The 12552-nt window shown below is 33.0% G+C and overlaps 1 protein-coding gene across 1 annotated transcript in view; it reads left to right on the top strand.

The window, feature by feature from the left end:
- Nucleotides 1-11642, top strand: part of LOC134840738 (uncharacterized) — a gene marked incomplete in the record, with an annotated part of 30071 nt that extends 18429 nt beyond the window's left edge. Inside the window, 4 exon segments of the mRNA XM_063856756.1 lie at nucleotides 7006-7133; nucleotides 7513-7600; nucleotides 11126-11406; nucleotides 11613-11642. Coding sequence (XP_063712826.1) covers nucleotides 7006-7133; nucleotides 7513-7600; nucleotides 11126-11406; nucleotides 11613-11642 — 527 coding nt within the window.
- Between the last annotated feature and the right edge of the window lie 910 nt (nucleotides 11643-12552).

Here is a 12552-nt window from a genome sequence, read left to right as displayed (position 1 = left end):
TTGTTTGGTCTGTTATAGTTCGATCTATTATATGAGTTATTCCTTGATTGATTGTTCGGGTAATTCTGGTTTCGGTTGTTTGAATAACTTCTATTTCGATTATAGGAGTAGTTTCTATTCCTATTGTATGATGAATTTCGTGATTGGTTGTTTGGATAGTAGTTATTTCTTGATTGGGAATTAGATCTAGAAACAAATCGTTGTGTATTTGAATTTGATCTGGAGTAGTTATTTCGACTATTTGGTCTATTGTAGTGATTTTGTGATGAATTGTTCGTGTTTCTTCGTTCTGGTGATCTTCCTCTATAACTTGAGTTATATGGTGATTGATTTCTTGTATAATTTGTATTGTTCGGGAGTGGTTTTCCTGAACTGTTGTTGCTGTAGACTGTTTTATTCGGTAGATTTTGATCTTTTTTCATGTATTGATAGAATGATTTATTTGGTTCTTTAAATTTTTGAGGTTTATTTTGATTGTCTTGCTGTTTTTGTCTACATTCGGAAATACTATGTCCGTATCGTCGGCAATAATTACACCATTTTTTGAAAGATGGTTTGCCTTTAAAGTTTGGGTTCTTTTCGTAAATATTGAGTATTTCAGTGATTTTTTCAACGAGGTCTGTCTCTGATTCCTGTATATTATTAATATTAGCGGGAGTCGTTTCAATTCTGTTAACGTATTGTAATTTTAGATTTTCCGTTTCTTCTAGTTTCATCGTGATTTCTGCTTGTTCTAATTTGTCTACTAGTTTTCGAAAATCTAAATCGGGTTCTCGAATTGAAGAAGGATGGGATGCTCTCTTTTTTATTGCTATTTTCCTTAATTGTGGTGTTAAGGTCATCATTAAGATTTCTGTCATCTTTGTGTTTTTATAGTCGTGTGTATTTAATGAATATGCTTTTCGAACTAGTGTTTCGATTCGTACTGCTATTTGCTTGATGGTTTCGTTTGGTAATCTGCGAATTTCATTACATAAAACTCTTTGTTGTTGTTTGTTTCTTTCGGAGTCAAACATTTTTGAAAATTCCTGTGTAAACCTTTTCCAGTTTGATTTTATTTCTAGAGGTAGTACTGAAAACCATTTTTGGGCTGCGCCATCTAAGGTTGTTTGTATTAACGCTGTGCGTCGATGTATCCAATTTTGATGTAGTGGCGTATTAATTGGTTCAGGTCCAATATTTAAAATCAGGTTTGCTGTTACTGCATTTAAATAATCTTCTACAGAGTATTCAGGGTCTGTTCCTGTGAAAACCATTAAAGGTTTGTTTGATGTTATTGATGATCCACCCATAAGGTATGGATTCATTGTCATTTGTAATGATTCTGCTGCATTTGGCATTTGAGAAAAATTTGAAAGTTGGTTTCTTGTTATTTCATGTTGTTGGAGATAATATGGGAGTGGTATTTCATTTTGCATTTGTGATGGTTGATACGAGTGTGCAGTCATTGGATTTTGTTGTTGAATTGGTTGAAAAGATTGTGTATTAATTAGATTTTGTTGTTGAATTGGTTGTTGATGTTGTGCATCTATTGGTTGTGGAGAAAAATTTCTATGATTTGTACGTGTTGTCTGTATTCCTTGTCTACGATATTCTTGAGGATTTGGTGCAAATATATCTGGTTGTAAGAAATCATCATCTGAGGATAAATAATCCATTTGATAAGATGTCTGTTTTTTATTTTTATTTTGTTGAAAAAATGGGTAATTTTCACTGTGATCCTGTGGAGGATTTGTTTGGAAATTTATTGAATTAGGTTGGGTCATTGGGTTATCCCAATTTCGAGATCTTGTATATTGGTTAAAATTTCTTTGTGGTTGGTTATATGGTTTTGATGGATGTGTATAATTATAATTATGGTCTGTAAAGTTGTTTCTAGTGAATGTTTTGCGTGTTTTTGATGGTATTGTCATGGGTCTGTATGTTTGGTAATCCATATGTGAATATTTAGGAGCAACCGAAGGTTTAACGGTTGATTGTAAGGTTACCTGTGTTTGTGAAGGATTTGTATTTCTTGGTGTTGTTAAATTTGGGCGTATTGGTGAAATACTTTGTTGTGTAGTTGTTGTGTGTACAATTTCTTCATTTATGAAGTGTGATGGTGTCTGGATATCTTGTTGAGTAAGATTCCTAGTTCCATTGAGGTTTTCATTGTGTATAACTGTAGAGTTTAAACTATTATTTTGTGTATCGGGCAAAAATGTATTATAGTTTAATGTTTATCTTATAGTTTAATAAGATATCGTACTTATTGCTTGACTTGAGATTGATTGTGGGAAGCTTATAAATGCGGGATGAGACCATTCGGGGTCCCAAACATAATCTGATTGTTCTGTGATAGCGGTATCATCGTTCGAGTTTTGGGGTCTAAAATTTTTTCTTGCTTGTGCAATTAAATCAATATTGTGTGTGAAATAATCTATTATGAACCATGCCAAAATTTTTTGTAGATCGTGTTTTGTATGTTGTGAAACGTCGTCTTTCGTGAAATTTTCTTTAATGATGTTTAAATAACTAGAGAGTAGTGTGATTTCATGTCGTACTTTCAAATGTTTAGATGTTTCTGTCGGTGAGACATTTGTTATTGGGATTTCGTTTTCTAATATCGAAATATAACTATATATTATTGCGAAAACTTCATTGGTGAATATGGAGTTTGCTCTTTGTGAGTTATGATATTGGATGCTTTTTATATATTCTGAAAAAACTTTTGAAAATTCTAAATCAAGATCGTCTGTTTGGATTGTATATTTTCTATTATTATGGTTTGGTGAGGTGAATTCTATGGAGTAGATTCCATACTGTTGTGTTATGTTGCATATATCTTTTAAGTAGTGGTCTATGATTTGTCTTTTGATTTTTATATCTGGGAACTCTGTTTTACATGGACTGATTCCGGGTTCAAATAAATTTAATAGTAAATTTTTGCAAAATATATGCTGTCCTCTATCAGTGGTTGCATCTACTATAAAAGGAAAGATTTCATCATCATCTGGACTTTCTTCACCTGGGGTGTGCGTTGAGCTCATTTTTTCGTTCGATGACTGTTAATATGTAATTATTAATGTGTCGAATTGGTTGATTCCAATTGTATAAATGTACTGGTTTGTGTTTATACTGCTTTTTTATTCTTCTTTTTCCTCTTTTTGATGAATTTGAAGTTGTTTCTGAGTCAGAAAAATATAATTGATCGTGAAGTGGGCAATTTTTATCTATTGATTCTTTTAGTTTGTAAAGTTCGTCTAAACTGTTGGTTTCTGATTCTGAAAATGCGTTTCGATTTTTTGAAAATCTTTTTCGTGTTATTTGTCTTTGTTTCGTTATTATTTTTCTTTTTAGTGTTTGTCGTTTTGTTCGAATGTATCCAACTGTTTGTGTATGAGGTGTGATTACAAGGTCGTATTTTTTGTTATCTATTTCACAATTGTGTAAAACGATTGTTTGTTTATTTCCTAGGTTTTTAAATGACATAAGGTTTAGGATGACGGATGCAAAAGGTTGTTAAATGGTTTCTATTTTCTTAAACTGTTAGTTCTTACGATTTTTTGGTTAGCTTAACCTGGGTCTGTTTGTTCAGGGTTGGAGAGAAAAGTATATCGATTCCGAAGAATGATTTTTTACTTTCTCGTGGCTAGTATAAGTTAAGGTGTTAACTTACTTAATCTTACTTAGGGGTAGTGATTGTGTTCAAGGGTTGGAGAATAGTAAATCGATCCACAAGGTTCAGGTATAATTAGAACGCGAGTAGTTCGTTAGATACTATTTTAAACTTACTAAGTCTAAGATTTATCCTGGGTCTGGTAAGAGGGGGGGTCAAGTGAAGGATGAATAACCGAAGTTCTTCACTGTTTATCCTAATTTGAATGATTAGTTTTGTTTAAAAATTTCTATTAGTCTTAGGTCTTTAGAAAGGGTTGGGTAGTGAATCGACGTTTGAGGTCGTTAGACACTAATTAAGTGGGTGGGGGAGAACAAAGTTGTTCTGTTTGATCCAAGGATAAGCCTTGATGATCAATTTTGAAATTTAATTAAGTAGAAAATGATTTAAGATCCAAGGATAAGCCTTGATGATCTGGTTTTAAAATTAAGTGAATTTAAGTTTTAATAAAATTTTAAATGTGTGTAAAGGAAAGATTTAGTGTTTTGATGATATTAGTGGGTTTATGATTGCTGTTATGTTTTAGGTGATGGAGCTGGAACAACAGGATGATTTATGATTACTAACCATTTATTGTCATGCTACTAATTTTTATTTTTATTTTTCAATAAATATTTTTCAAACATGTTTTGTATATTACTGCAGAGTTTTAGGAAAACGATCTTAGATCTTTTTATCAATCGTTATTGTATATTAATAATTTTGTTTAGCGCCTGAAATGATATTGAAGATTAACTTCAAGGTTTTATGTTTGCAAATGAAAATCTAAATTCATTGCTAGTAGTATTCTAAATATAAAAGTTTGTTCTGGTTTTTGCCTAACTATCATATAGCTATATGGCAAGTTTCTACTTTGTCGTATGTCGTCTCTGGTTCGAGGTCTTCTTCCTATTCCGGGTAGTTCTGTTATGGTTCGGAATATTGGCTCTGATCTATTGAGTCGTAGAGACATTTCGATTAAATTATTGTCGTATAACATTTTGTAAATGTTTTTGTCTAATTTCTAATCTATTTTGGTTAATTCTAAGCTATTAAGGTCTTGTTCGAGACTTATGGTCGCACCAGATGAGTTAGGACCGAGTTGGTTAACTCATAGAGTAATTTCGGATAGGGTACACCGTCTGCTCGTCACGCTATCTTATTTTCGGCCGGATAGATTCGTGCAACTTCTTAGTATAATACCGATCCTAATCTTACTCTTATACTATCTAGTCTCAGGTTGTTTAACTAGTCTCTGCTAGGCTCAATAGATCTAGGGTATACTGGTTTATTGCGGTTGCTGAAGTGCTCGGGAGAGTCCAACTAATTTCTAAGTTAAATTCAAATCTCTCTGGTGCTGAAATTACAAGTAACTTCAGCACTTACAAATAAGTGGGTTGTTAGTTAGATGGATCATGATTGGTTAATATTAAATACTTTACATTGGTAAAATATCTAAATTATCCAATCATAAAATGTAGTCTAGATCAGGTTCCACTTCGTTCTAATCGTTTCCGAAAAGGTTACTGCCAACAGTTTGGCATTAACTTTGAAAATAACAAGACTGCTCGTATCTAGGTGAAGCCTTGATTGTTTCGACTACCTTTCAAGTTCAATGAATTTGTGTTCGCTGTGCGAAAATGATAAAGTGTTCAAAGAAACAAATTATCCCCCCTCAGTTTTCAAAGAAAAAATCATCCCCGCACTCGCTATATTAAGTGCAAAAAATTAATTTGCTTTAAGCAAAAATTCAAATATTCTACTAAACATGCGTGCGCGTTAATAGCGCAAAATTTTTAGAAAGATCTCAATGCAACAATAAGTTTCGGATGATATAAAGAAATTTGTCAAAAATGACAAGTTGAAAAATCTGGAGAAAAACCACCCGAGCAGAAATATTTCATTGATTTTGTTCGAAAAGCTAAAGAACAAGACTTCTCTTATAGTGCTATGGAGTTTGTTTTAAGAAAAATAGAATGTTTGTTTTAAAAAAGAGAAAGTTTGTAAAAAATGTTTGCAAAAAAAGAAAGTTTGCACAAAATCGCCATTTAAAATACATAATGATAAATTTTCCTCCAGTTAACCTAGCAATTATGGCAAATAGTCTGCTTGAAACAAATTCCTCGTGCGTTAATTGTCCCAATTTGGCTATTTGGGAAACTTTAAACCTTCAAAACCTTTCGATACTCGATTACAGCTCAAATAGATTTTCAAATTTGAGGTCAAGATAACAATAAGTTTCTAATTGTAATAAAAAATTTCCGTCAAAAATGGCTACTTAAAAAGTCGAAATTTGACTGTAGAAAAAAAACCACCCCGAGCACACATTCAATTATTTTTTTTTCGACAGTCGGAACAATTATACCTGCATTTAGATCTGAATTATTGATAATGTCAAAATGTTGGCAATGGCTTTTCAGTCATCGAATTTGAACGAAATTAATGAATTTCAAATTGCTCTTTGACGTCGGATATTTTTCCGTTTTTAATGATTTTCTCACTAAAAACAATGTTCAAAAATCTAATTAACCTAAAATGCTATAGTTTTCGGCCACATTTCTGTAGGTTACTGATATTGCCAAGATTTTGGCAATATCTATACAATATAACTTAAAGTGAGACGCTCAAAGATGTTTCGACCTAAGAACCAATTTTCTCTTAGAAAACCCTAAATTTGTTTCAGTTTCAAAGTAAGTACCGGAAGCTGGAGCAAGCATTGGGCTCTAAGTCTTACTTATCTAGTTCTAGTTAAGCTAACTATCACTTTTGTGGTAACCAGGGGCGCCTTTAGGGGGGGGGGGTCATTCCGGACGCCCCCTCCCCTCTCAGGGGTTCGACCCAATGCCGAGCCAAAGGGTTCCCCCTTTGATAATTTTTCAGAGCATCAAATTTTCGCTGACTGAAACTAAAATTTTCTAAAGGCGCCTTTGGCGCCAACGATATATTTTAATTTGGAAGGGGAGCGCGCGCCGAAAAATGCATTTATTTTTTCTCAAAAATTTAAAAAAGCGTCTAAAAATGCGTTTTTGGACTGTTTTTTAAAAGTTTGCCTGCGGCGCAAAAACTTTGGTCAAAATGGGATCTTTAGAGTGATTTGGGAGAGCTCAAAAATTCAATTTGGTCGACCTAAAAAAAAAGGTAAATGAAATTTTTGACATTTTTTTTTTGAAAATCCGAACTCCCCCCGCCCCTTTGAGAAAAACTTCGATCCGCCCCTGGTGGTAATTAAACCAACCAAAGTATAAAACAGCTGCCATATAAGCCAGCCAAAAATATGTAAGATTTGAATGATAGTTATCTAACAGCTATGTAACAGTTACGAAACTCACTCTAACTTACTACGTCCAAATTAGTTTTTTTTCTTGCAGGCTTCTGCTGCCGATTCCAGAGTAAAGTGTACATTGATCACGGGCAGAGAATAGGAATGAGTCCTCGGGAATACTTCGAACATATTTTGGACTTCTCAAGCGCAAATAAGTCCCTCAACTTCATTATGGTTAGTTTTATTTGCCAGTTTATCAGAAAAAAAAGGAGAAGAAAGAGTGTAGACAACATGAAAAGGCATTGAAACTGTAAAAAACCTGCAAATTTATTAGCCAGTTAAAATGAAACATCCAAACTTGATATTATGGGTTTTCCCTTCAGTTTTTTTTTCAGTTTTTTTCGAGGTGTGAACATGTTAGTCAGAAGTTATGTGAATACACCAGCAACAACAAAAAAACATTTTTCTCTTCTGAGATGTTTTTTCCAGCTTTTATACTTTTTTGAACGAAAAAATATAGGTTCATTTAAACGAAAAAAATATAGGTTCATTTAAACGAAAAGTTATAGGTTCAATATTATTTCTCAGAAAAATCAGATAGACAACAATTTAGGGCCAATATGACGACTCAGTTTGTGCGAATGTGATTTCAAGAATGGGCTTTGGAACTGGACGCTTGAGGTCAGTCGGGGTCAGACCAGGTAGCAGCCTCAAATAGAATACAATATCAGGCCACAAATAGCAAAATTATTTAAATGTTGTTAGTTGTTACCCAACAAACTACTTTTTTCTATTTTTAAAAATTTTTGACGAAAGTTTTTTCCCTATAAATTGGATGATGACAACGGTTTTTTCTTTTTTTTCTGAAAAATTTTAACATAAGTTTTGTGACATCTATTTTTATGTGACATCGATATTGATCGAATTAACTTCAAAATTTATATAAATGTTTTTCCAGAGAAAAACATCAGCATTCCACACAAATTGTAGAACTTTATTGGAGTTCTATTTAGTACTAAATGGAACTTCATTACACTGATTGTGGACCGATTATGGCCAAACATACTGCTTTCAGGAAGGGTTATTTTGTGCGCATCCGAAAAGAGTTATAGTTTTTTTCAAAAATTAGCAAGGTGCCCTTTTAAGGTTTTTTTCTGAGAAATTTTCATCGTTCATGTTTTTCTCAGAACTATTATTAGCTGCCGACATTAACATTCATGTTTTTTGTAGAAAGCGAGCAAAATAAAAAAACTCTAATGTGTTGTCTAATTAAAACGTCTTTGCTTCCAGATGGTGGAACCTGCAAAGATTAAAAAAATATAAAGTGAAGATTTAAACAAGGATGGTCGGTTGCTGTGCATGTATATAGAAACTTTTTATTCCCAAAAAAGCTCCAAATCGAGCTTTCAAAAGTTTTTGTTTGGTAAAAGCATGTTTTTCTAGCCTAAAGGACCAATTTTCAAATAAAGAACGTTACTCGATTGCTTTAGTCGCCCGAAATTACACTATAACTAAAAAATTTAAAACCAGTTTTAATCGACAGTTTTTTTGGGAGTTGTAATATTGCTCGAATCACGACTGAAAGTTTTTGATATAGTATATCGCTCGACTCACTCCAATGGTGTTTTGTGGTACCTGATGGTACGTGGAAAACAAAATTAATGAAAAAAAAACTAAACTTGAAAAACACTTGTCTAAAACACTTAGGTTGGTGCCGTTTTAACAAACAATTAGACTATTTGTGCAATATACCCTCAAATCGATTTAGGACAGGAGGCACATACACTTTATTCAAAAGTTAATTTTCAGTAATAATTGGTTCAATAAAAAATTTTCAAATTAAAGTTTATCAAACTGTTACTGTTAAATTATTCGATAAACAACATGCTTAAGCAATCAAATGATTTAAAAATTTGTACGCCTGTTCGTTTGGTTATTCTACTTTAAAAGTTTAAAACAACAGAAGCGCGTTTTTTATATTCGCTCAAACTGACTTGAGAAGGAGACTTTTAAAAAAATTATTTTTTGGAAGGTTTTTCTAAAGCTGTGTTTGTCGTAACTTAGTGACCCTCTGGTTACCTTTTTAGTTATTGTTTATAAAATGTCATTTAAAACAAGGGCAATAACAACAGGAGTGGCTGGCTCATGTGCAAGTAGCACAGAATCTTAAGACCACAATCATAAAAAATTTGCAATTTTTTAAAATTTTTGTGTCGTTTTTTTGTGTGCGTGGTGTGATGCAAAAATTATACAAACGAATAGAACGTTAGAAAATTGGGCATAATGGAAAACAGGTATTCTCAAAAAACAAGCGATAAACAAAAAATGGGAAAAAAATTTCAGAAAAAACTTTCAATTTTTCAAGTTTTCAAATTTTCATGTTTTTGTTTAGTAGAAGCAAGTTTTTTAAGCCTAATCGACCAATTTTTATATGAACGTTACTCAATTGCTTCACTTGCTTGAAATTAGACTTTTGAAAATTTCAAACCGGTTTTAATCGAAACGGGATTTTTGTTAAAGATTTAATTTCGTTCGAATTACGCCTTAAAGGACTCTAATATGGTATATTGCTCGATCCATTGCAATGGCTATTTGTGGTAATTGATTTGCTTGGAAAACAAAATAGAAAAAATAACCAAATACAACGTTCCTCGCCATTTACAGTGATCATAACAACAATTCAGAAAAATTGTCAAAAATGGCGCCGTCTGTAAAAAATTCAGATTAATCGTTCGTTTGACCCTCAAATCGATGTAGGACGGGAGACGGCACCCAAATTTTCTTCAGAAATCATCATTGAGTGTTAATTGGTTCAATAAAAAAATTCAGATTAATCGTTCGTTTGACCCTCAAATCGATGTAGGACGGGAGACGGCACCTAAATTTTCTTCAGAAATCATCATTGAGTGTTAATTGGTTCAATAAAAATTGTTAAGGAAATTTTATTCAAACTGTTAAATTACCCGACAAACTACATGCATAAGCAATCAAAGGATCCAAACTTTTGTAGTAAATCAGTTTCTGCTGAAATTCAAAAGTACAGAAATGCGTTGATCATATTCTCTCGTACTGGCAAGGGAGGAGAACTTTTCAAAAACTTGATTTTTGGACTCTGAAGGGTTTTCTGAAGCTCTGTTTGTCGTAATATAAACACTCTTTGTCAATTTTTTAATTAGTGTTCTCAAAATGTCAAATAAAACAAGGTCAGTCGAAACAAAGGTGGCTGGTTCCTGTGCAAGTAGCAGAGAATGTTGGGACCACATTCAGAAAAAAAATAGTTATTTTTGAAAAAATTTCTGTTTTTTTTTGCGCGTGGTGTGATGCAAGAGTTTTGCAAACGAGTAGAACGCTAAGGAATTGTGCATAACCGAAAACAATTAATCTCAAAAAAAAACAAATGACAAAAAGCAGCTAGAAAAATCATTCAGAAAAAATATCAAGTTTTTTTTGCGGAATAAATTATTTTATTTTTCGATTAATTTTGTTACCAGCGCTAAATAAAGGTTCCGAAACTTGTTTTTCCTTGTTTATTAAAAGTAAATTTTTCACTAAAACAATGAAAATTTTTCTTTTACAAGACCTACTTGCTCGCTTCACTTGCTCGAAATTAAACTATAATCTATCTTCGAAAGTTATTGAAAAGTTTCAGGGCGTTTGAATCATGATTGCAAGAGCTTTAGTATGATATATCACTACTGCACTCCGAGATTCTTTTTGGTACCTGGTTTTGTATGGAAAACAAAAAAAAACACTCAAAAATACAATAACACACCCGAAGACGCCCAAAACTCCTGATTTTTTTTCGTCACCACAAAAGTAGCCCTCTTTGTGAGCACTCCCCTCAAAGCTAGAAGTTTCCACAAATGTTATTTTGTGCAGCTGAAAAAAAATAAGGTGCACTGTAGGTCAAAAAGATATTAAAAAAATTGTAATGAACGTCCTAAGAAAATTCTTTTAGTATTAATAAATTGTTTTCGAGCAGAAAATTTACAAAAAACCACTATAAATGACATAAATTATTGAAATTAGTACTGCCTGAGTGATCACCATTGGATCTAAAGATCCCATTTGAGGTGCCTATTTGATTAATTGATTTTCTGTACAGAACCCAAATTGAAAGTTGATTTTCTAAATGCGGTTTCGGTACCAATAAATTACTTTGGGTAGCTAGGTCGTGGAATTAAAAACCAATACTGGCCTCGTGTATTGTATTCTATCCTGTACAGGCGCAGATTTCTTGTATCCCGACAATCATGAACTCTCAATTTCGTTTTTTCCATACCATGGAATCAGAGAAATGCTCACGTTTGATTGGTTCAAGAAGCAAACAGTATGCGTAGAACAGCCATGGATCTGCAGACGAGATTTGGAGGCTTTGGATGAGAGTTCAAGCCGACGCAATCTCATTTTTGACTCGGAAAGGAGCAGCTTCAAAAAATCTGATAGAAATTCAAATCGTTTGGCAGGTAACTGCAAAACTGGGCTCTTATGCTTGAATATAATTTATGTATATTTGGTTATTTTTATTTCTTTATTTTTTCTTTTTTAATTTAAATTATAACTAGTCGAGTACCGGAACTTGTGTAAGCGTCTTTCGAGGAGTATGATTTGAAGTCTGACCGGGAAAAGGTTGGAGGGGGAGACGAGACAATTAATAAATAATTTTGTTTTCGTGTATTTATAAATCAGTACTGAAGATCAACTGTTATAAAGTACATGGAGAGACACCATGCAGGCGGTTAAACCTGTCGAAGTTTATTTTAAGGTTAATTGAAGGTTTTGCAAAACTTAGGAAATCAGGAAGAAAAAAAGTTCTTCGTAAATAGCAAACCATACTTTTATGCATTATATAAAGTTATGACCAATTCTGCTCTCTAATCTTAGTTTTTCTGCCGGTGGGGGGGGGGCGGGGGGGGGGGGGTTTGGGGAGGGGGGCTTGGCGAGAAATTGTCTCGACTTATTTAGGTTGACCAAACAATTTCCTGGGCTCTTACAAAATCTCATAAGCCTCATTTTTCAAACTTTTTTGTTGCGCAGGCTAAACTATTTAGGGCACTTTTTAGAATGTTTTGACAAAAAAATGCATTTTTTGACGCGCGCTCCTCAAAAAAAGGGTTATATATAAGCGTCTAATGAGTGTTAAAAAGTTTTCTAGGCTTAGTCGAACAAAATTTGTTATCGTAAAATAGTAACTTAGGGTTTACTCTTTGGGTGATCAGGGCGTCTAATACGTGAGAGGGTGTGTGGGGGATGTATTTTGCACATCTTTCAAATCCGTTTCTGGGTGTCATATTAAGCTCGAAAAAATGATTTTTTTTTGCTTCTTTAAAACTTTTACTGTCATAAATACCAGAAAATATGAAAAACATACAATTTTGTCGTATATTTCCATGAATAAGAGCAAAAAAAAAAATTCGAATTATCCATAAGCTGAAGTTTGTGATGAAAAATCTTGCCAATTTCGTTAGTTTTTGCGTTTAGAAGACAAAAATTGAAGGTTCCTGTGCTGAAACATTTTTTTTGGCCAACACAAAATAAGTACTTTTTCCGACCAACGTTTTTTTGCATTCTCAGATCGTCAACCACTTGCGGTTTTTAAAAAAAACACTTGTTCAATCATTTATACTCTGATTTATTTTATTTATCTTTTCAG

Source organism: Symsagittifera roscoffensis, chromosome 1 (genome assembly GCF_963678635.1).
Source record: "Symsagittifera roscoffensis chromosome 1, txSymRosc1.1, whole genome shotgun sequence".
NCBI lineage: Eukaryota > Metazoa > Xenacoelomorpha > Acoela > Convolutidae > Symsagittifera > Symsagittifera roscoffensis.
This window is presented reverse-complemented; position numbering and strand designations above follow the sequence as displayed.